The 25,653-nt window shown below is 39.9% G+C and overlaps 1 protein-coding gene across 4 annotated transcripts in view; it reads right to left on the bottom strand.

Moving 5' to 3' along the window:
- The window catches only part of ITPR2 (inositol 1,4,5-trisphosphate receptor type 2), a 241,850-nt gene that overhangs the window by 128,250 nt on the left and 87,947 nt on the right, over positions 1 to 25,653 (bottom strand). For all 4 annotated transcript variants that reach the window (XM_033056927.1, XM_033056928.1, XM_033056929.2 and 1 more), the window contains 11 exons: positions 21,113 to 21,306; positions 18,258 to 18,390; positions 17,335 to 17,392; positions 15,654 to 15,819; positions 13,616 to 13,789; positions 9,447 to 9,536; positions 9,148 to 9,273; positions 7,959 to 8,081; positions 6,307 to 6,507; positions 1,694 to 1,945; positions 144 to 269 (listed from right to left, as the gene is read on the bottom strand). In XM_033056927.1, the coding sequence (XP_032912818.1) occupies positions 144 to 269; positions 1,694 to 1,945; positions 6,307 to 6,507; positions 7,959 to 8,081; positions 9,148 to 9,273; positions 9,447 to 9,536; positions 13,616 to 13,789; positions 15,654 to 15,819; positions 17,335 to 17,392; positions 18,258 to 18,390; positions 21,113 to 21,306 (1,643 nt within the window). The remainder of the gene's footprint in view (positions 1 to 143; positions 270 to 1,693; positions 1,946 to 6,306; positions 6,508 to 7,958; positions 8,082 to 9,147; positions 9,274 to 9,446; positions 9,537 to 13,615; positions 13,790 to 15,653; positions 15,820 to 17,334; positions 17,393 to 18,257; positions 18,391 to 21,112; positions 21,307 to 25,653) is intronic.

Genomic DNA, 25,653 nt, shown 5'->3' with positions numbered 1-25,653 from the left:
ACAAACCAACTACACTCATCCTATTGTCAACTTTGAATAAAAATAGTCAACAAAATAAAAGAAATTCACAAAAAAACCCATTACTGCCAGTTCTGCTGTCACCCATGACCATTCTGTAATATTTAATACTTGGTGAAGCTTACCCTTGCCATATCAACAAGGAAGTTCTCAAAAAGTTTCCAGATATGATTGCTGGCATAGATTTCTTTCATTTCCACTTCAGTGTCCACATAACAGTGGTTAACAAAATTAACATAGGCAATTTTCACCTGCAGAAACAGTGAAAACACAATCACCATGAAATAGAACAGTAAAAACAATGAACATAATGTTTTCTATCTGCTAAAATACTGAACAATAAAGATGAACCTTCCAGTACTAACAAATATTCATAACCATAATAATGCATGTGTTTGGTTCTGAAGATTTAGGGAGAAGCAGGGTAACACATGCCTTAATGCATTTAATGAAAGACTACTGGAGGAAAAATGAAAATGTTTTGCAAACATCCTTACTCTAATGACAAAACCCCCACAAAACAAACCAGTAATGATTCTGCTATTTAACGGATATTAAGACCAGCAAGGCCTGGCTCCAGAGCCAGAGACTGTCAAAATGCAGGACACTCTGCACTTGCCAGTTGACTGCAGTAGATTGAAGCCTTGTGACAGGCTTGCCAAATATAAAATAAAAATTCTTTTGCAGAACTGGGACTGAAGTCCCTGTATTTCCACAATCCTAATGCAGCACTTGCATTTGAGATCTAAATGGCAGAGAAAGGTTGTGGTGCACTGGGACTGCAGCAATGGCAGCACAAGGCTTAGCAGGAGGACTGCAGTTGCACTCCTCTCTGCTGTGACAAGTCTGCATGTGTGCAGCATAAAAATGCATATCCCGTGCCCAAAATGTATAGATTAAATATAAACATATGCAAATGCACTGAAAATTTCTTGTCACGGTCAAGGGAGACTGTGCATGTGTTTAAACTGCATATGTTTCATGTAGTGAAGAGAAAACTCAGATCAGACCTTTAGGTTTCTTTTGTTTGGGATTTTTTTTTTCTAATTACCATCTGTTGAAATGAATGTTAAGGGGAACTTTGGGCCAAAGCAAACATATTTCTTTTTAGTAATAGGATCATTTGATTACAAGGGCAATTTTCATGGCACAGAGAGAGTTTTAATTCCTGCAGGCTCTAATTCTGTTGTTTTGAGCCCCATTTTTCACCAAGCAATATCACAGTCCTACTTTAGCATGACATACGCAGAATTGCGCCTTCATATACAGCAAATAAAAATATTTGCAGGACTGCAATTGAGTTTAATAAAATGAGACTTCAACCAAATTCCCACTAACTTCAGCATGGACAGAATTTTATCCATAATTTCCAGGAAATTCAGGCAGTGGCAAAACACTGGCTTAACCCAACACTCAGCTGGGTCTTCACAGCTTCAGCCAGAAAATATGTGAGCATTAAACTCTGACAGTGGCCAGAAAACCCAAAACAAAACAAGGTGTCTGAAAAGTTGACAAGCAAAGCATTAAGGACAAGGAATTTTTTGTGGAAATTTCACCTTAAGAAGCACCACCCATTTCTAACCCATTTCCTGTGCAAATATTCAACTTGTCAGCACATTATAAGCAACAAAATATCCTCTGCAGTTTCTAAAAATACAAAGTCTGTGAATCGCACCTCAGGAATGCAGTCATCATGGGTCACTACCCTCACAATATCATCCAGGGGCAGCAGTGAATTGCACTTGATCTCTGTGTACACATTCTTGCCCTCTGTGCAGGCAGCCAGCAGCTCCACCAGAGTGATGTGGTATGCCAAGGGCCCGCTCTCGTCGGCGCGGTCCCGCTCCGAACACATCATCTGGAGCAGAACTGGGAAGGATGCTCTGTCGTTGTAGAATATCAGCACATCTTCACCACCATTTATCAGCTGAGAAAGAGATCACAAGGTTCTGAGACTTTGGACTCAATGACTTTGAAGGTCTTTTCCAACCTAAATGATTCTATGATTTTCTTATTTTATCTCTAAGTAATGCAAAGACTCTCTAGCTAAAATTCAATCAACAAAACAAAATTTACTCTGATGCAGCTTGCCAGATTACCATGTCAAGACAACATCCAAGGCAAACTTCTGCTCTTACCAACATAAGTGCAAATTTGGAATAACTCACCAAGGAATGCACTAATGTAAGGTGAATTTGAGGTTTAATTTCCTTATTATCCTTATTATTCCTTACCATCCTTATTATTCCTACCATCTCTATGTTTGTGTGAAGCTAATTAATTATCCTCACCTCCTGCTAGGAGGCCAGGATGTATTATTATCCCTGTTTCATAAGAAAGGTACTTGAGGTACAGTGAGATGGAATCTTCCACGCTGCCTCACACAGCCTGTGGCTCACCCAGAATTGAACCCAGCTTTTCCCTGCCCTTGCTCAGTATCACAAACAAAGGGAGATTCTTCCCATCCTGTGCAAATTCGGCAGGTGACTTTGTCAGTGTCACGTCAGCACTTTAATTTCACAGAAAACTGGTGTATGTGATAAATGTTTGACTCTGCTACAAGTGTTCTGCTCATCTCAAGAGGATCCAGAGCAGTAGATCAGCTGCAGCTGGATGCTGGCAGCCCCATCACAGCACATCTAAAGAGCTTTGCTCAAACCCTGTTTGGAATCCTCTCTCCATCACTATGCTTTGAAGCACAAGCTACTCTCAGTTTGGGTGAAACAAGTTCACAGAAACCCGTCCTAGTACAGAACACACCCTGGCAGCTCAAAAATCACACTTTTTTTGTGAATTAGGCACTTGACCTATTCCAGTCCATATGTGACATGAAATCCCAGCTTAGTCAATTCAAGGGTAGCCATAAAGGTTGCTGGAGCTGCTGAGAAATGGGAAAGCAGCAAGAACATGAATTAAAATTAGTCTCCCAGAATGAGAAGTCAAGAAACATTTCTTTACACTTTCCAGGGTTTCAACATTTCAAATTTTGAATTCACAGCTTTTATGTTTGTGCTTTCCCTGCTTCTTGCTTATTTTTGCTTTGACATTTGGCTGAAGTGAATTGCAAATTCAGTCTTTCCTGCAATTCGTATTTTTCATTTATCTTTGGGTTTCTACAGTATTTCTATACCCACAACTTTTCAGACATTTTCTGGACAATCCACAGTACAGAAAAAGAATAAATTTAAAGGGATGAGAGCTTAGGACAAAACAACCCAACAGCATTTTCTGCCATCAATGTATATATTCAGCAAGTTTAGAATTCTATGGTAATATAATAAGGCTGTCCAGTATAGTCGCAGCTGTTGATACTCTGCAAAATATTAGTCCACAATACTACAGGTAGAACTCTGCTGCCACATTCATGTGACTCAAAGTAAATTCTGCTGTTCCTTCTGTAGTAATGTTTGCTCTGACAGGCAGGGTTCTTCAGGAACCTCAAAGCCTGCTTGAAAAGAGAAAAACTGCCCTAAGGAACCTTTCAGATCAGTAATCATCATTACAGACATAGAGACCAAGGAGATGAGAACAAGGGAATCAGCCAGATTGGGGATGTCCAATGGATTTTATGACAGTATTCTCTTGCCATGGTGCTCCTTCATCTGCATGCACTTTCTAGAACATGTAAATATGAGGATTATCCACACTCCCAGTAAACAGGAATAAGCTACAATATATTTACGGTGGATGAAAGAAAATGCAGGAAGAGCTGAGGCAAACTGTACAGTCATAGTCTAGCTTGTCTTGTGGTAAATTGTTTATGTGCCCCATCTGAAGGAACAGAAAAAGCTACAGCACTTGTTTAAGGTCACAAAGTACATCTCAGTTGTCTACAGAGAAACTGTCCCAACTCTGTGCAAGTTCCAGCCATTTGTCCCCTATATAGTAAATTGCCATTCAAGTTTCACAGTTAGCATCCTTTTCTGAGAAATCGCATATAAGGCGCACCCTTTGGACTAAAATTTTGGTCTGAACCTGGAAGTGCACCTTATACTCCGGAGCACCTTATATATGGACAAAGTTGGGAAATTTGCCAACCCAGAAGTGCGAGCTGCGACCCGAACTGCACAGGGCCGCGGGTCTCAGCACATGTCCTGGTAAAGAACTGTTATTCCTAATTCCCATATCTTTGCCTGAGAGTCCCTTGATTTCAAAATTATAATAATTTGGAGGGAGGGGGTTTACATTCTCCATTTCAAAGAGAAGCTCCTGCCTTTCTCAGCAGACACCTGTCCTCCAGACTAAGACACAAAGTCAGAGCACAACCTGACACCCCATCAGGGTGACACCCGTCAGGCAGGGTGTTGGTAGCAGTCCCATTAAATGGTGACTACAGCCCTCCTGCAGTGACAGATGTGGTCTTGTAGAAGGATGCAGCTTCCCTCCAAAGGTCCAGTGATGATATGGAAAAAAAGTCCGGTTTTCCTCTGGAGTCCAGGGAAAAGAGAGCAACTTGGTGTCCCAGAATTTCAGTTTTTATCTTGGTAAGAAATGTTGGGCTCTGCCCCCTGGTTGGAGCAACTTCCAATGGGATGCAGTAATTTTATCAGTCCCACAGTGGGACTCAGTGGACCATTAGCAGAAGATAACTCCGTGGAGGAAGGATGGGTTGTGTAAAGATAAAGAACAATGCCCTGCCTGGTTTCAATGGATGGCCCATTAGCAGAGTATCTCCCACAGGGATAAAGATCACTGCCCCACCTGGTCACAACAGATGGTGATAGAATAGATACTTTAATCACATCCTGTATTGTAACCCAAGACAGCTGGCATGATTGTTACTATTTCATTACTTTGTTGCACGCGGATCCTCACTGAAAAACAAAAGTGTGCCTTATACTCCGGTGTGCCTTATATATGGACAAAGTTCGGAAATTTGACGACACCCAGAAGTGCGCCTTATAATCATGAAAATACTGAACTTACCTGCATTTCCTACTTTTTGAAAAACAGATCATCATCTTACCCTATTTCATCAAAACAGGGTTGGTCCCTACCCTCAGGAAATTTCTTGCAGGACTTATTATGTGAATGCCATATCCAAGCTCATTTCTACTTTCATCATGGAGTCAGCTTGGAAATGTAATATGACAGTTTATCTTTGTGCTGCTGTAGCTCAATAGCAAAATATATTGAAATTGAGAAAAATCTGAAAATTTTGCTTGATGGTAAAAAAAGACCCTCTACAAGAACCTTTGTTGGAAGCAGAAAAATCTAAAAACACAAAGGCACAAGAAGTGTTTGAATTATGTAAATCAAAGGCTTGTAATTGATACTGCACGTTAAAATACTTCAGTCAAATTGAAAAGGTTGAGGTGAATTTCATTAAAGGTTATCCATGTAGGCAGGAGTTTTATTTTCTTAATTAGAAGTTTTTCCTCTTGTTGCTGTGGAATAAAATTTCAGTGGGATTTTGTTTTGTACGTACCACAAAATGCTAAAACTTATCTCTGATTTCTTTGTGAAGACATCTCTTAAAAAACCCAAACCAAGCTAAAAAGAAAAGCACTTTGTAAAGCAAATAAAAATGTTCCTTGGACTCTATTCCCACCATGACTTTTCACCATATTCAACTTTACCCACTTACTAATCTCAAGGAACTTTTAACATAATTACAGTTAAATGCACTAAGTGTCTGCAAGTAGAAGACTTCATTTATCATGCTCACAATATATCAAATCCTAATTTGCAGAGAAAATCAATTAGGTATTTTCCTAGGAAATTTATTGGCATAAAGACTTTTCCACAAACCACTTGGTTGACTTTAGTGGATCCAGCTAGTTAAAGCTAGAGCAGCTCTACTGACCCTCACGGAAATGTTCTGAAACAAAACAAAACAAAACAAAAAAAAAAAAAAAAAGAAAGGCAGAAACTAGGATTTAGAATTGCTACATGTTAAAAAACGGTTCTACAACACAATTTAGACAAATCCATAGAGTTAAGAACCTCTTGTATGGCAAGTCCATGCCATAAGAGTGGATAAAAGTGATCCTACATTACATTACAGGAAAATGAAGGTTTATGTAACTCTGAGATTTCCATGCTACATCATCTACAAATAGACATCTGTGTATCACCATGCTAACACTCATGTTTTCTTTCTAGTAGTTATACAGATGGCCTTACAAAATTAGATCAAACTCCCCAAAACGTCTGCTAAAATATTCATTATTTGTGATGCCGCTTAAAATTCTGAAGCGAGGATGCCATTATATCTCATTGGTATCAAGAGTAGGGAAAAGCAGCCTCAAAATACTCAAGTGATTATCATGTGAAGCCTCTGCTTACCTCTGTCATTACCATGTCCTGGCACTTTTTCACGTATTTGCCATCTGCTTTCACGATGGTCTGCAGGAACCGCAGGTACTCCACGTGCCGGCCGTGGGTCTCGATGCAGTGCACAAAGTGCTGCACCACCCTCTCGCTGATCTCATTGCACAGGAGGTAATTATTCATGAAGATATGCCTCATGGTCTCAGCTTCCAGGAGCTGAACAGATCAAAAAACAGCCTCATGAGCTCAGCAGATCTGCTTTGAGATTGAGATTGAGAGAGGCACGGGATTCTCGAGTAGAGGAAGGCTCACTGGTCTCAGAGTCTAGGTTCCAGTTTTGAGGGGATTTCTCCACACTTCCCTATGAGTACAAACAGTCCTAAAATCTGTGTGCATGTGGAAGGTGAACACACACACACATACACACAGAGTACACTGCCAGAGCACTCTGCAGGGACTTTGGAATACGAGACACCCAAGACTACAGTGGCCCCACTCATCATCAAACCTTGTAATGAGGCCACCAAATAAGATGATGAGCTGCTCTCTGGCTCTCTCTGGGGCTCACAGAGGAGGCATTTCCAGCAGGCAAATCCCTGCACATGCAGCCTGATCAGTCCCAAAGAGAATGAATCTTTCCACATTGACTCCAGAGGGAGCCTAGGGCTGTGTATCCGTAAGCAGCATGGAACAAGAGGAACAGATCTGAAGCAAGAGGGGATTCTGCTGAGGACACAGCACCCAGACTTTGTGCATTCTTGGGGCTTTTGCTCTAGGTTGGTGCCTTGGACTAAAGGCTCCTGAGGATCAAGTGTGCTCCTAAAGTACAGATCTCTGTTTTGTGTCATCTGATAGGAATCCACATCAAGTTTGCTCCACAATGTGCACAGAAGCACAGTAACTGGGATGGATGATCAGGAAATCAGCTTCCAAAGAACAGAAATACAGGTGCAAGCTGGTTCCACACTCGGCACTTAAGTGTCAGTGTTGAATGTGATGGAATCTGGGCTCTGGCTCCCACTGTGGGCAGCACAGAGCTGTTCACAAAAGAGCATAAATAAAAACCAACCAAACAAATGGCTCCTAATGTGCATGGGCCAGGGTCTGCAATCCTCATACTCCCAAGTAAAAGCATGTTTTGCTCAGTAGATCCACTGAGCAAGTGTCATTCAAAATGAATATGTTTGTAAACACACACACACAAATATATACAAAGGGATTGTGATAAAAAGGTCTATTGTAAAGACCATAATTTAATAAAAGGTCAGAGTTTAGAATAGTTGAATCAAATGGGAGCATCATCAACATGAATGTATGGGTCTAAGTTGCCACACAAGGCAATAGTATCATACTATCATTTTATCTTCTACATTGACTTTACAGTCCATCAGTGAGTGAGTCAAGATGAATAAAATCATAGTCAAGTTCAACACAATAATGTGATGCATTCATAGATCCTTCCAGTAAACCCCACAGGTTTCTTGGCTTTTGTTTTCTGCTTTTAAAATGGCAGCATTAAAGCCAATGACATAAAAAGCAACATGAAGGGAAATGAGAGAGGAGAGAGGAGGCATAATTTAGTGAAATTATTTATTTAGCACTGGGATGTTTCTGCAAACCCAAATTTAATTCCAATTATCATATTCTATTTCTAATTAAATACTTACCCCTGGAGTTAAGAACAAGTTGAGATTTTTGTGGAGGAGAACTTGATTCTGAGGATTTCCTCGACAGAAGTTCTGAAGAAAAGTGTGGGCTAGATTCATAACTTCATTCATCTTTTCATCACTCTGCAGGAAGAAAGCACAAACAAAATCAGCTGGTTATACCTAAACATACTTGTTAAAACCACACATCAGTCAGAAATAAGCCAATTCTCCTGAGCCTTTATAGGGCAGGAATTCTCCCTTTGGCAAAAGTAACTGATGTTGTTTCCTTTGGAGTCCATTAGCAGATGTACCTTACTCTGAATCAACTTGACCATAGGGAATCACAGGGAGAACATAAAATCAAAGTAAAATTTCTTCACGTGTGGCTATAATTTCCTGGTTTTAAAAAGTGCTAAGGTGCTTGATTTAAAAAAAAAAAAAAAAAAACAAAAAAAACAAAACAAACCAAAAACGTCTCTCTGCATTAGTTTTAAGTTTTGGCTTTTCTATAGCTACATAAAGAAACAGATGTATGTGTGCATGTGTTCATATACATACTCCCACACCAATATATCTCTAGTTTCATCCCCATTTTATATTCCTCTCATGTAATATCCTAAGTATGATTTGATGAACCACCTGTATGGACAAGCACTATTTTACTGACAACAGCTAAACCTAGTGTCTGTAACATAACACAGGAAAATATAACCCAGCAGAGGTTTTACCTCCTCTCAGTGATTCCTAGAAGATCTGGAAAGATCTTTTAAAGCCTATCTAGTTCATTCATTTGTATGCTCTGTTCCACCAAATCAGTACCAAATAACTTTATCTTGTGAACAAAAATGGCAAGTGGAACTAGGTTGGAGATTTCCACCATAAAAGCAAAGAAGTTATTTCAGATTTGATCCTTGAAAGCTTGCGGTCCTGAGTTTGCCTACTTCAGGAAAGGGTACAGCAGTGACAGCACTGTGACATCTAGGTACCCAAGGCAGTAAATATTAAATTTTAAATAAAACTGTGCAGACAGCAGTATTTAAACTGAGCCAAACACCCTATTCTTAAGGTAGAAAATGATATCACGATTTCATGTTTGTACCACAGTTGACAATCCAGGTTTTTAAATATTTCCACAGATTCTTGGGCCTGCCAAGGCCTTTCCCTTCCTTGAGTTCATGTTCTGTACCACTAAAATCAGGAAAATAACCTTTTCATAGGGGATCTGCAGAAGGTCCAAGACTACCAAGTGGGCGCCCATATTTTTCAGTAAACGCTGCTGTTGATTCCGACATTTTTTATTCTGAACACAAAGTTTGCTGAGTCGAATCAAAATCTGTAAATTAAAAAAAAAACAAAAACAAACCAAACAAATAAATAAGCATGCAAGCAAGAAAATAAATCAGCCATGTCACACAAAATCAAACAAAGACACTTTCTTTCAAAATAATTAGTAAATCTACTAATTAAATAGGTAGGTCAAGCAAGTTTCTCGGCAGATATACTAACCTCTTTAACAATATTGTAGTTATTGCTTTTAATGCTGTCTATCTGGGGTTTTTTTGTCCCATCCTGTATTGGGCTCAAAAGGTTTGATTCCTGTAATAAAGAACACATGACAAGTGGAGATTTATTGCAATTTCCTCAACATGAATTAATTTTATTTAATAACAGCAAGTGACAAAGTATTACAGCAGCTCATAAGGAATTGATATAACATGAATAATAAAGACAGACTTGTTTATTCTTTATCCAATGAATGATAAAATTTACATTCAATTTCTTCGCTTGTTTCAAATTTCCAATGTAATTTGAGGCAATTGCTCCATGTCTTCATGCTTCTGCACATTCTGAAAGAGTATGTCCCTAAATTGCAGCACACCAAAGAATTTAAATACTGCAAGGAGATGGACCAAAAGTGTGTATCAGTTATGACCACATGTTCCAAAAATCTGTAATACAGCTGGAAAGATTACAAAATCTGTGTATGTGACCACTAAAAAGTCTGGAGAAAGAGCTTAAGACAACCTCTGCAGTTAAGCAGGGTGGAGTTCTCAACAGCACAGGAAGAAGCTGCATGTAAAAATTAGAGATGTTCCTCCCACAAAGGGGATGCTTCTGCCTGTATCTCTGGATTTAAAAGCAAATAGGAACCATATGTTAAACTGAAGCATGAAGTCATGATGCTGAATGCTCTGGGCCCTGGCTCCTGGAAAGCCCCAGCTGGGTATGATAAATAAGAGAAATCAAGTCAGCAAGGAACTGCCAACACCCACGCACCTTTCTGTGAATGTCTCTCAATCAAAACATGGGAGAACAAGCACACAAATACTGCCACTAAGAATACTGGCAGTGTTGGGGGTTTTTCTGTTGTCAGCTGTGGCAGGAAAAAAAATAAATTGAAATATTGGACTTTGGGTGCTGAAGTCATAAAGCGTGAAGAAAAACTCTAGCAGATCTTGAGACTGACTCACAGTATGACCACAAGGATGTGGACCAGCGTAACAGCTTTTAAAAAAAAAGAAGAAACAGGTGCACTTCTGAGTTTCATAGTGTCCTCAAACTTCCTACTGTTTTAGAAAAGAGAAATACACTAAAACAAACATATGCACGCCAACTGAATGTTTATATGTCCTGAAACCTCTCTCTGAACTTTCTTAGCTGATGGTGAAGTTCGGAATCCTATAAATCCCATCTGGTCCTAATTTCCAGTGAGGTAAGAACAGCTGCACCACTTGGCCATGGAAGCTGTTTATAAGAGTGTCAGCACTGCTGTTCAGTGCTGATCTACGTAACAAGAGTGGATTTTATTTGTTCAGGTTTGTTAGTATGCAGGCTGCTGTCTCTCTAGCTATTTGAATCAATACTTTGGGAGATGTTTCAGGCTTTTTGCTATAATGAACCACCCTCCTCCATTCTGGGATTGTGGGATAACCAAGATTAATTTACCTGTTAGTTTTATCAGCATTCTTCCTTCATCAAAGTAGTTTTATAATCCATGTGAACTGTATGTCTTATCTGGAAGTACTGATCAGCATTAAACTGCTGAATTTATCCTTTCTCTTAACAAAATAAACAATTGTTTATTGAACCCCAAAGAGTATGCCAGGGATGTAGTTACCCAGAGATAATCACACCACTGGGTTACCAAAGACACTCAGTTGCATATCTGCCCTCGTTATGCCCCATGACAGACATTCCCTGTCACACTTTTCCACAGGGGACCGGCACGCATAGAGCTCTCACTGATTACAGGCAGGAAGAAAAGTTCTCTGAGTACTCCACCTTTAGGAAATTCTATTTTCTGAAAGACACTACTTCCTCTCTCCATAAAATTCTGTGAATAACACTCTGCATCAGTCTTAGATCCTTTCTTGCCAGTTGCCAGTGAAGACCCATATTCCAGCAGTCAGTCTGAGCAGTTCCCCACTGACCAGTCTCCCTCACCCCAGCAGGACAGCAGTGCAAGGCACGTGTCACTGTCCCCACGGCACAGCTTTGCCCTCCACAGGCTGTATTTCCTTATCAGGGGAATGAGGGACACAGAATTCTCAGTTCACAACCTCAACCTGTATGTGATGGTTGTTCAAACACTCCCAGAACCAAAGTCAGGTGCCACAGGTTATGATAGTAAGATGAAAACAATTACCAGGAAGACTCAGGCAAAAAAACCCTGATATTTTTAAACTCTTGTGCACATCTTTCAACAGGCTTCATGTGACAACAGAAACTTGGGCTTAACATAAGAGTGTCCTGGAATGTCATTAAGTCCTTGTGCACACTTTAATGTTCTTTGAGAAAAATTAAACAGAGGCAAATGAGGCATATTCCTTAAAGACCTAGAGGTTCATCCAGCTCTGAATACCCAGTATCCATTCCAAGGAAGCATGGATCTCATGGGATTTTTATCTGCTTAAAGCTAACCACCTGCTTCACACATGGTAGATGATGCGCAACATCACACCTCCTGCATCTGATTTAAGACCTCAAAGAGAGTACTAATTCTCTTTGTAATGTTAATTTTTTGCCAGGTAAAAACACCTCTTCACTGTTAAAGAAGAATTTAGCAGGGAAAAACAAAAAGATGGAACAAGATTCTGAGCTGTTGTAACCTGGCATAGCTCTCAGGGAATTACCAGCATGATGATCTAACCAGCAGATTACGTATTACTGCTCTGATACAATAATCTCTCTGATCTGCCAGAGATAATATTGCGCATCTACTGAAGCACTGCTAATCCATACAGACCCACAGGTGCCTCATGGGAAAAAAAAACAACACTCAAAATACCCCATTGAGAGGTGCCTCTGTTTCAAACACATGGTTTTGCCTCTTTTTCCTGGAGTTTCCTTGCTATCAAGGCTACCCATAGGAATAAATGACACTTTAAAAATATATCATAGCTAAAAAACTTTGTAATCCTGATGCAATTCTGTTTTCTGTTTCCCCATAACCTGTTCAATTCATTAAATGCATAAAGGAACATTTCTTTCCTATTAGAGCTGTGCTTGAGGAAAAAAAGAAGGAAATACCACATACTTAAGCTCCAAACTCCAGATTCCTCCCTAATTTTGATACCACTAAAGATGTAGTATCAGAACAACAGTTAAAATAGATCAGAGAAAGAGTAGGACCTAGAGTGTTGCACGAATTTGGGATTCTTCCTTGAAGTGTTGGATTTGCCCCTGCATGAAGCCACCCAAAATCTGCTTTTCCATCTAAAAGGTCACATGTGTATCACAGATATTTGCAAACATTCTCTCTCTTCTCCATGGTTCCATCTTTTTCCTAATGTGTGGCTTTCACAATGCTGTATAACCTCTATTTGGTTTTCTACTTCACTGGTGGCTTCCTTACCCATCTTTCTTAGCACCAGGAAAGAGAACAAGGAAAATGCTGTGTCAGAAATCACAGCTGCTCATCCCTCCCCATATTCTCTGATGAAAAGGGAAGAGTGGGAATAAATATTGGTGGAAAAGCCTGTTCTATCTACTCTCGTGGCACAAACCTCAATCACAGCAACACTTTGTGTTTTCTTAAAAGCTCATGCTGGAGCTAAATGATCAAATGGTGACCATATTTTGCACTGAAAAGTAAAATTTTAAAAATCCAATCTTAAAAAAATCTAACAAAGAAAAAAGAAAAAAAAGAGGCCTTCATGGTCCTAGATTCAAGTTCTACGTCAAATCAGAGTATATCCTGAGAAGATGGTATGACAAGGGCCAAGGAAACTTCAACATTAGTTCATATACAAAATCTCAACAATCTTAGGTCAGTCCCGTGTGGTGAAGAGTGGAATTATTTGTGATGTTTGGAAACATAGGTTTGACTGTGCTCCTCTCCCTTAGTTGCAGGACACTGTCCACTCCTCTTTTCTTCCAGCAAATCAACTCAGCTGCCAGCACACAATTCCCAGATTATTTCCCGAGTGTGGTTTGCACCAAGAAAGAAGGCAGCTCTGTGATGTAAGGATGCAGTTACTGAAAGCATCAGGAGACAATATTGAATACATTGATAACAGAGGTGTTACTTCCTTTTCTCTAAGCTCCCAAAGCTCAACCAGAATACTTCACACCCTCACTTTGCCTCTTCACTTAACCAGACCATGATTTTGCAGTTGTTCAGAAACTACCTATCAATATTGAAACAATTCTGACAGCAAAGGCTTTAAACCCACCTCCATTGGCTCTTCTCCCCCTTTGGTTTGATTGTCGCCCACCTCTCCACTCTCATAATTGCTGCTCTTCTCAACCCATAATTCGGATTTTTCCACAGTCAGACGTAGCTGGTCAAGATCAGCCTTGATTTGCTTGTAATTATCCACATCTTGATTGGACACCAGCAACTGAACCTGGAAATGGAGAAAATTGCAAAGCTGTTACAGCAGTAGCACCAGCACTTATGGCTCAGTAATTTGCTTGACAGTTCCCATTCTAAGCCTCTCTTTCCAGGTGCCTTCTGCAACCTTCCCTGTGCAATTGAAACATGGCACACTCAGACTTTTAGCACTCATTCATCAAAAACCTTTAGCAGAGCCAGAGGCTGTAGTTGCCCAAAACAGGACAGTTAGAGCATTCACAACACCCTCTCACCTTCTTGAATACACTGCAAAACATACTCAGGCAGATTTACAGGCTCCTGGATTCTGTGCAGAGTGAGCTCTGATGCACTGATCATGATCCTCATGGCATTAAAAAATACAGTTACACACTATTAAAGCAATAGTTAGAAATAGCTACTGTGGGCATCCAAAGAAAAGTCAGAATGGTCAGCAATTTTAAACATCTCCTATACCACCATAATAAAATATTGAAAAATAACAGACTTTCACAATGTTAGGCCAGCTTAGAAAAACTTCTTTGAATATAGCTGGTAAACTGACTTTCAGGTTCATGAAATTGCTCACCATCTGACTGGCTGCCACTTATTAAGATTAATCTCATTTTTTCCTTTTTCGGTACTGCTCAAATTATCTGGATTTTTCACTGTTATGTTTTCACTGTTATGTTGATTTAGCATGACCTACACATTTTCTTGCTTCGTAACGCTCTCTGTTCTCCCAAGATTATTAATGAAGATAATATGCCAAAAAACTATCAGCAATCTTTACAGTAAATTAATAAACACTATTAAGAAATCATACTCATGTAAAAGATGAAGGTAACTGACAACATTTAGAGGGATGTTGTATTTAAAACCACATTACATCCAGACAAATATTCACTATTTTGTAATATAAAGTTTTCATCATAATCATCTGTCTCAGCTTGGAAAAACCTTGTTATTTTGCAGAATTTATGACTGCTGCTCAATTGCAGGCATTCTTATTCCACATGCTCTAGAGTATTTTTTTGTTTATTTCTCCATTAGCCTTTTCCATCCTTCACAAAAACACGTTAAGCAACTCAGTCCTTGCTTACCTGGGAATAACAGCTATTTATGCAACTAACCAGCACAGCCTAACTTTAAATACCTGGTGGGATGCTATTATGCTGCATGACAAAAAACATTAAACAAAAGCTTTCCAGGTCTTTATCAATCATCTGTTTGCACAGGAGAGAAACGTCCCCACCTTACATAAGGATGAGACAAATGCTACCAAGCTCCTGAAATAAGCATCAGATGTTCTTATCAACATATGTTACAAAGGGTTACGTAACACAGGCATCTCTGTCATGCAGCCCCATGACATCAGATCTCCCCATCCTAATCCACGGACACATGGAGCCTGCACATGCACTGTTACCAGAGGGACAGAGTAAAAGCTGAAAACAGTCTTGGCTCTATCCCTGCCTTCCTGCTGTTTGGGTATAGTTGTATCAGGCAGAGGAGCCCCGTGCAAAGACACCTGAATTAGAATTAGAAGCACCAGGTGAATAACAAAATACCAATACCCAGCCTAAGTGGCTCTGAAGACAGGAAAATCTCACTGCTGACAGGGGACACTGCTTGCCAAACATGAGGCACTGGCTCTGTCCCTGAGGGATCCCTGCAAGGGCTATGTTTTCCCTAATGGCTACAGTGCCAGAAATAATCATTTCTGGGGACACAGAACTATAATATACACCAGCACATATGGCCAAAGAAGTCTGCTGATACTTGACCTCTAAGGAAACAACACTGTCATGCAACAAACAGCAATTTAAATAGCAGAGCAGCCTTTGGAAAGGCTCCCTGCATTGAGTTTCCTGAGATAATACTCAGCCCATCCATACCTGTTTGAATGCTTGCAGAACTTCTGCTCTCTGGCTGAAGTGTTTGAAGAGCAGGTGCAGAGCCCCTGAGAGCAGTGGAGGGTAGTCGTGCATAATGAGATGAATGAGGACCCGTAAAAAAGTTCTGCCTCCTTCATCATCAAGCTGAACTGCATTCTTCTCCTTTCTGCCACAGAAATGGGAAAAAAAGGTCCAAATAAAGTAAAGTAAATAAGAAAAAATAAAAGGTCTTGAGATAAATGTGCCTCTATACACAATCTTCACTTGATAGAGGTCTTTAAATCAAATCAGACATGCTTCAGGAAGGAAATTATAAATATGGTTTTTACATATTTTATAAGGACTTCTATCCTACAGTTATTGCAGCAGTCTTGTAGCATAATGGACACTATGGAGCAGAAGTAAGTATCTATGAAATGTGTCAAACATTGTGATTAAAATCTGTATTGTAAAAGCATTCCTTTATGTTGTGGATAAGTTAAGCCAGGCTCATCCTCAATCCAAATTAAATGAAGTAAACTGCATTTCATCAGAGATTAATTTGATCCTTTCCTTTTCACTTCTTCCCTTTTCAGCTGCTATTAAAATTTCATTTAAAAAAATAAGATCAAAAATAGCAATAATTGCCAAAAGCATCATATTTCTGGAATCATATTCATAAAGTGGAACAGCAGAAAGCAGACTTACACTTAACATATCAAAGCAGAAATAATGTTTCCAAGAAACCGTTTGGTCTCTCTGTTCATTTTAAAGATGCAGATGCCAAGGGCTGTGTGTTGTTTTACATTGTGGGAGTTCAGGAGAGGCCTGGAGGCATTGCTTGTGCTGGTAAAGATTGAGAATGCACGAGGGACTGAGAGAGGAAAGATCACAGCACCCACATTGCGGATCCTTATCATTAGCTCCAAGAAAACTTTAAAGTCTACGGCCTTGTCTAAAATAAATTAATTTTTACTGGTATAATTATAATTATACATGTAAAATTAAACCAATATAGTGATAATGGTAATAACTCTCCAGTGTGAGTGTTTTTCATAGGTAATTTTTTTCTGTTCACAGCGTAGCTGAAACCCATCTAAAACTCTGCAAGCATAAATTGTGATCTACAGGCCTCTGGTGGACCAGGAGATCATGGCAAGTGGTCCACTCCTGATCTGAGGAGTCACAGGAGAGATTACTGTTGGCATGATTTTCCCAAGGAGTTTGAACACCAACTGCAATAGCAACAGGTCATGTGGTCTATGAGAAATACTGAGGGTCGACAGCAAGGAATTTGGGGTTGTAGCCATAAGACACACCAGAAAAAGAGTGTTTTTTCAGCAACACCATGTGAGGCTTATTTATTACAGGATAAATAGAAAATTAGTGTGGTTTAGCCCAATACACCTGTACACCATTCCCCAGTTGCCTTTGTGAACATGACAAAAGCTTTCTACTAACTCTCTTACAATTAAGAGGGTGGTCATAGCCAATCCCACAGCCTTCCAGGCCAGCTGGGCTGTTTGCTTGATTGAAATCCAGGTTTCTGTTCAAGTATGGCTTATACAATTAACAAGCAGGCAAAGGAAGAGAAAGGGCTATAAAAATAAGTACAGAATAAACAGAGATTGGCCATGAGAAATGTTGACATGAACAAAAAGATATATAAATAGACATAGAGGTACAACTTCAGAGAATATACCTGCCAGCAAACATGGTTTCAGCCTGAGCTGCAATTTCATCTATGTCAGGAACAATTGCTGGGTGGAAAAAACAGAAGGAAAAAAAAAAGTAAGCCAATGATCATCATTTAATCTGCACAGCAAAATGGAATTCTGTTCCTCTTTAAAGCAGATGGCAACAAGTAAAGATCCAACTAGTCATTCCCCAAGTACACAAAATTTGCTTTCTTCAAGAGTAGCAGAGAATAAACAGTAGATAAGGCAGAGTTAAATTGTGTATTACTATTCCTAAGGAAGATAATTATAGTGCTGAACCAAAGCTACATGGTGCTAGGAGCCGTACTAGCCACTAGCAGTGACCCACAAATGACACAGACTGTCCAAATCTTAGGTTTTTTTCTTATGTGAGCCAACCACAACAAAGCACTTACATGAACTTTAGAATATTTACCATAAATCCAGTTGTTTGCTACACCATCATTTTGCTTTACAATGGTTTTAATATAATTTATTACTAATGATTTTAGTGCCCCTGGATACATGTTCACCTCCTCCCCTACTTGCAGGTGTTCACACAGACCTTTTGAGCACTTCTGTGTGCATGGGAAGGCTCCCTGGAAAGCCAAATCATTCCTGTACCACGTTCACCTCATTTCAACCTGTCTTCATCCATCCCCAACCATTCTCCACTTGCCACCATGCAGTGTTTTGGGAACAGCACAAATAAAAGAACAAAATACCATAGTGGGGAAAAAGGAATCACTTTTTTGTTAGAGGAGGATAGGTCAGCAAAAAACATTTTGTGCAATTCCTTAGAATTTTCTTTTTTTTTCACAAGCTTTTCCACTTGCAGCAGCCTGTGTCTTTCTGCTGCAGTTGAGCTCAGTGTCTGCAGTCACCTACCGAGAATTACTTTGCATAGAAAGAAAATAGCAAGGTTTACCTGAGGCAGTTCCTGGTGTGTCAGGTGGGGATGATGTAGAGCAGTCAACATTTTCAGTGTTTTCCCCAAACTCTCTCTTATAGATAGACAGCATGTAGGATATTCTGTAGTCCAGTCTAACACTGAGAATAAACTACAAGAAAAAAAAAAGTGATGTAAATTAAGTCCACTAATTAATTTAAGTCCATTATATTTGGCAATTTTCTGTGATTCCTTTCTTTACCCTGTTGAACTCTGCCCTATGGATTACTGACTATCACTGGTGTGTCCAGGGGGTCTAACACTGCCTTGTTCTCACTGCCTGTGAGGCAGAGCAGAATCTTCAAACCCACACTAACATCAATTATTTCATATTTCAGCTGGACTTCCAGTGCCCCATGGAGTGGAATATAGAACAAGCACAACAGGCTCAAGGCTTACCCTCTCAGATGCCTGAAAAATGCCTCTTTGTTCCTCAGCTGTGAAACTGGAAATTCATACAGGAAAAAAATCCTAATTTAGACCTGGAAGTGCTGGTTTTATATTGGAATAACAAGGAAAATAACTAGGCTGGAAGCATTAGGATCAGATTAAGGACTGACACTTACACACATGGATGCTTCTTACCCACAGGGAATGCAAGCACATAATCAAACATCTTTAAGATAATTTAATATATTTTACAATTGGTGGGGATGAAAAACATGCTGAGTTTCCAGGACTGAGGTGACAGGTGATCTGAAAGGTGACTTAGCAAATGGTGGCAATCTGTGTCTTGATCTACAGCTGAAGCCAAACAGGCTTCCCAGACCCACTGTAATAGGATTTGTCTATTCTGGTTCCATGATTAAGTTGCCCCAGAATTGCACAGGCAAGATTTTTAAAAATAAAAATTTCCCAAGTCCATAGTCAACTAAGTCTATCAGACCATCTGTTTAATTCTGGCTGAGGGCAGAATAGAAATTGTAAGTTAAAAAGTCTCTACTTAAAGCAATAGGAAGATATGTTGAGAATTAAATTACTATAAACTGAAATATTTCTGAGACTAGAACAGCTTTAACCATTGTACTTGCTATGCATGTTAGTGCAATAAATCTAAAATATTCTTACTTGCCTTTGAGACTAATAACACAGTAATGAAAGCCAACATGATTTAAATTACAGTAATTTCATGACTATAAGGCGCGCTTCGGGGTTCGAACCAAAATTTTAGTCACAAGGGTGTGCCTTATAGTCGTGAAATTACTGTAATCCTTCTTCATTGATTTTAAACAAAACTGAATTATTTTTTATTTCTTGTGGGTTAGGATCATATATATGCACTTTTACTGGGATTCACTCAGCGTGTGACAACTTGCTTATCTGAAGTACAGTAATTTCATGCATATAAGGCACACCATTTGGATTAAAATTTTGGTCTGAACCTGGAAGTGCACCTTATACCCTGGAGTGCCTTATATATGGACAAAGTTGGGAAATTTGCCAATCGGGAAGCGTGAGCCCGCAGCAGCCCCGAGCCGAGTCGAAATCACACGACCCCAAGCCGAGCCACTAAACCCCGCGATCGCGTGATTTCATTATTAATTCGTTACTTTGTTGCACACTAATTCTCACTGCAAAAAAAAAAGTGCACCTTATACACCGGTGTGCCTTATATATGGACAAAGTTCGGAAATTTGCCAACACCCGGAAGTGCGCCTTATACTCCGGTGCGCCTTATACTTGTGAAATTACTGTAATTTGACCATGTGACTAATCCTTAACTAACAAACCACAGATTAAGTAAGAAATTAGGATTAAATGCTCTTCAATCCTGAGTGCTCTTGCAATGAATGTGCTGTGAAAAAGGAAAGGATGAGACAAAATATGATTCCCTTAGGGAATGCACAGGATGAAGTCCTTGAATCATCCTCCTATGCATTGACCAGTAAAGCAGGACAGTATGGAGAGAAATTCAGTCATAATAACAAGGAAAAAGAAATGCAATACACATGAATGGTGTTGCTTAGATTGTATAATTTCATAACACTCTGCTTTTCACTGTAAGTTGTAAAGTAAAGGAGGCCTAGAACTAAAGAATGCAGTATTGAGTATATTCTAACAATTGATTGCCTTTCAGATGACAAGTAATTAGAGTCATCTAAATAATTTATGAGCAGTCAGAACAAATGGAATCCTTCGGAAGTGACACTGGTTCCAACAAATCTAGAGAATTTATAGAAGACACTGAAACATTCCTTCAGGGCCTAAGCATTGCAGAAACCAGGATTCCATACACAGAGCAAGAAGCATGCGCCACTTCACTTATTAACAGCACAAAGTGCAAACTGCATCTCAGGAGGCAGGTTGTGTCACACAGCTTGTCAGGTCAGCTGGGAGAAAAATCACAGCAGCCCACAGACTGTTCTCAGCCCAACAGTGGAAATGCATTAAAAGCAAGACAAAAATGTGCAGCCTGGCACAACTTCAGTGGGGCCAGGGCCAATTCTGCCCTTCATCCAACTACTGCAACAGAGGGGTCAAATGCTTAAATCAAACAATCACCCCAGTGTTAAATGAGCGTGAAAGAAACTGGAAACACACTGTCTTCAGAAAACATTAGTGAGGCAGATTAGAGGACAAGTTCTGTCGTTTCACAGTTACAGTGAGAAAGTTTCTGCAGCATCCTGTTCCTTCAAAAGTGAAGTTGTTACAACAGGGTGAGGACCACAACTCTACAGTTACTCACACAGAGGATTATCCTTCCTTATATCAAGGAGTTATTTCTACAATGAGCAACCCAGTGAATAGTAAGAATGTAGGTAACAGAACTAGCCACTATGTGAGTAAAGAACCATGAAATGACTGCTGTGTAATATGCCACCCCTCATTATTACCTGCAGAATCTCAATGATTTTCAATTTGGTGTCCATTACAATCACATCTTCACTGTCTGCAGTGCTGGCTTGCTTGCTTGGGTGAATGCCTGGCTGTATGTCAGGGGTACTGATGGGAAATACAGACCCTCTGCTCAGCACCATTTGGGTCATCATCTCTCCTACCCCATGGATGGTCCTCATGACGTTGTTCCCTGTACATTAAACAAAAACACAAACATACTTCCTAGGACTAAAGCACTTTTACAACACTGTATATCACATGTACACCCATGTTGTCAAACCCCTTTCCAGTCTCAAGAGACATATTGAAAAAGCAGCCCCTAGTTCCTGAGTTCATTCAAATTACACACAAATTTTCTACACTGATTTTCTGAGATATCAATTCTTGCAGGTCAACAGATGGCAAATATGCCAAAATATTTCCAGAGTTCTGTTAACATGTTCAACAAATGACAAAAAGTAGAACTAAAGAACTCTCATCCATTCCTTTGCCTGAAGGTGTATTATCCACATCTAAGCTCATTTGCTAGAGAGGTTTGTTTAACCTGTTTTAAGAATATTCGCAAACTGAGGGTTGCATATGCAGTATTATAGAGCATCCCTAGCAAGCAATTCCTGTACCTGACTCTATTTACCATTAGAAAACTTTTATTGGTATTTTATTAATTCCATCTATTGCTGCAATATGGAGACATATGGGAGGAATTTGGTATGTCACATTGAAAGAGAGTTAAGAGATGAGGTTGTGCCAGTCTGATTAATCTCTTTCTGTGGTTCAAATTACAGCCACAACCTAAACCCAACTGACAAAATCCCCCTTCAAAAAGAAGTCCCAGAATAACACCAAGCTTGAATGCTGTCCTGAAAGTCAAACTGGTATCTGTGACCACAGTGCCTTCTGTAAATTATTCATGAGGGAAAAAATTATTTTATACTTATGTGGTAAAACCTTTATCCAGGTTGCAATGGTATACTGCCAAATCTACCAAGAAATACCAGCTGTTCACACAGATTATACTGGATTTTATAGTGAATTTTGATGGGAAAAGCATCTCAGCGAATCAGTGACTTCCTTGCAAAGGTGGGCCAAGAAAGCATGAGAATATCATGCTACCTACATGAATTACTTTCCTTTCTTGCAAAGCACAGATAGGAACGAATAGAGGAAAGGAATGACAGCATCTCTTCACAGGAAGAGTTCCAGGACCTAGGCTACACTAAAGGCAAAGAAAAGACTAAAGGAAATGTAGCTTTGCAGAGAGAAGCCTGAATAGTTCTTGTCTGTCCTTTAGTACACTTTAATCACCGTGCCATGGACAAGCTTTACTCTCACTGAAGAAACCCTTTTCCCAGATAATCTCCTGTAAAAAGCCAAGGCTGGATTTTATTTTGTTGGCAAAATCCTCCTCTTACTCCCTCCTTTCTTCAACCCATATAGCTCAACTACAACGTGTATGGAAAGAGGGTGCCTTTAGCCCTGGCTTTAAAAAAGAGACATGCAAAGAGGGTGCTTTTTCAAAGTGAATGAGGCTGATTAGTGTCAGGTTTGAGGTCCCATTCAGCATCTGGTCCGGTGTGCAATCACTCTGATTTGGTCTTTTGAAAATAATACTTTAAGTCCCTACAAAAGAGAGGGGGAAAATGTACTTCTGATTTTGCATGATTAGGGAAAAAAACCTGGAAGTCAAACTACATGCTGGATCCTTCACATTAGGCAGGCACAGAAAGTCTTAACTGCTTACACAGGTACAAAGCACATAAAATAATCACAAATACCTTTTATGACACAAAATAAAAATGGTGTGTTTTCAAATCAAGTAAAACAGTGTGGCAAGAACATGGGATGGATATCTCTCTCCCCCTCCCCAACTCCTTTCTCCCAGTGTGCTAGACAAGAATTTTTATTGACTACCACTCATCTACTCAGTGTAAAGCTAACAAAAATTTAGTGTCTTTGGGACAAGATATCAAACAAGACCTTGGGTAGACCTCATGTTCCTGAAGAGGGAAAGCTGAGATTTTGCCCAGACCATATCTTGCTTATTTCTCAGCTATTACTGGGGCGAGGCACAGGCAGGGCAGGGAATGGGATTCATCTCCTTCCATGAACAGGGAATTAATCATTGTTTCTGCATTTCAGGATGACCTCCATAAATGAGTAGAACCACTTCTTCCACCTCCAGGAAGGACAGTGAGAGTCCTGCAGTAGCACAGACTCTGTGACATTCAGGTAATGTGATACTGGAGCTTAGAAAAGCATCTAGGAAATAAAAAGAAATGAGGTGACTGCTGTCCTTTGCTGTGGCTCACAGAACACCAGTGGTCAAAGGTGGCACAAACCAGTGAGAGGCAACTATGAGGTTGCTTCCCAATGGTGCCAGTAATAAGGATAAATCCTCTGTCCACAGCATTCCTTCACTATTCACTTTAATGCAACTGATCTTAAAAGATATAGGTGGGAAAGTGAAGGAGGATTAAGGTGGTACGTATTATCCCTGCCCTTTCAAACAGCATTTCATTAATGCATAGAAAATTATTTTAGTAAGAGAAAAGTCTACTTAATCCAGTTCAGTATTTACAGCTGAAATGAGTAGCGATTCAATACTACGTTATTTCTGTCAATAACAGCAGGGAGACAAGGTGGCATCTGGGAAAACATTTTAATCAACTGTCTGATGCTGACAATAAGTTTCAGTTAATTCAGAGAAGGCTTGAAGAGAACATTCCCAGAGTTAAAATGCTGCAGCAACTAGAGCAATCCAGCACTTATTTTCAAGAAAGGCATTTCAACAACTATATTATGCAGGGTGCTGATGGCATGCAACCCTCTCCAAAGAGGAGACAGCAGTCAGGCAAAACATTATGGATGGCACAGAAGCAGCTGCTGTGTCTCAACACTGAGAGGAGCTGCCCTATTTTGTGAAAGAAGCCACAGAGCCCTTTCATGTACATAAGGAGTGGGCAGCAATTTCTCTTCCAAAAGATCCCCCAGTAATCAACACTGGTGATGCTCAGGGTTGTCTGCCCAGCCTTGGAAGCCTGGATCACATTAAGCATGGATTTAAATCTGTCAGTCACAAGCAGGAGGGGCCAGCAGCAGTCTTGCTTTAACGTGGTTGTCCCAGCAGGGAAGGGTGTTCTTCCCTGAGGTAAGGCACGTAGGAAGGTTACTGCAGCTTAAAAAGGGACTGGCTTCTCTGTCAGCTAAGCCTGCAACAATGCAGGACAAAATACACTGGCTCAATAAAGAGATTTAAGTTCTTAGTACATGTGCACACAATGACTAAAATAAGGGAACTCTGATCTTAGTCACATCTCCAAAATGCTTCCTGAATATCAATGACCAAGGAAAAATAAACTTACTGCCTCAGCTAGTTAACTGAGATAAATCAGGACAGAGAGCAAGTAGATGCAAACCCTGACTATTTTTGTGTCCACTTTGTTAGAGATAAGTGAAGAGAAGCCTGAGTTGTGCCTCCATATGGTACTGCCACCCTTAACCTGCTGACCTCATCGTTGGTTGTTTTAAGGTCAAGGTACTAATATATGGCTGTGAAGCCTGGCAGGAAGAGAACAGTCCCTGCAATGTTGTGAGGTACTAATGTGTGCAACCAACCACTTCTCCCAGCAGCAAAGTGCTGCAAAAGTGCTCTGAGCTGTGACTGACCAACAGAGGAAAAGAACACGAAGAAATCTTCAATCTTTGTGCGATTTCCCCTTCTTCTCTGTTCCTCCCTCTGCCAAGACAAGTCAGATGCCAAAAGCCTTCCATAAGCAGTGGACCCATTAGAAATGACTCCTATTGAATGTAGTCTCAACAGGATTAGTCAATGGAAGAGTGAATTCACTATGCACAAGTGGTAATTTCAAGAAGCTGCAGATTGACAGACACTGAAAGAAGAAGAAAGAAGTGAATGCTTGTCATGTTTTGAATAGACAACTGTGCATCTCCTTTTCATTACTTTTTATTACAGTGATCACAACTTCCTAATGAGTATCAGTTTCTGTCACAAAACTGTAGCACATAATCTTATACAATTTGGCACGATTGACAACACAGCGGCCTCTCTGAGAAGAAAGGCTTTTCAGAGGAGTCAATTATGGGGAAAAAAATAACAACCACCCAAGTAATCGAAACAGTGGATAATTTGACACTTCATTTTCTACATAAATGTATTTTCTTGATAAGTCATTTACTGGTTGCAAAAATTCTAAAAGCAGAATATAAAAGTAAACAACAATCTACTATGCAATATAGTATGGATGGTAAATGACAAAATACCATATTCAGTAAGAAAAACAACTGTCAAAGGCAGCTGGCAATTCATGCCTTTTCTTCCAATTGTTCCCAGCCCATTGCTATGGAGTACCCTCAGTCTGCTCTCCAGGACCCACAGAATTTTGGATATTTCACACACAGTCCAGAGAACCATGGAGAAGCTGAGAGTGAATAGTCAGTAGAAGCCTCAAAGGTTGGCAGATCCCCTTAGAGACAGCAATTCTCTGCTCCCCAGAAATCCCTAAGATGTCAGGGAACC

Source organism: Catharus ustulatus, chromosome 4 (genome assembly GCF_009819885.2).
Source record: "Catharus ustulatus isolate bCatUst1 chromosome 4, bCatUst1.pri.v2, whole genome shotgun sequence".
Lineage (NCBI taxonomy): Eukaryota > Metazoa > Chordata > Aves > Passeriformes > Turdidae > Catharus > Catharus ustulatus.
This window is presented reverse-complemented; position numbering and strand designations above follow the sequence as displayed.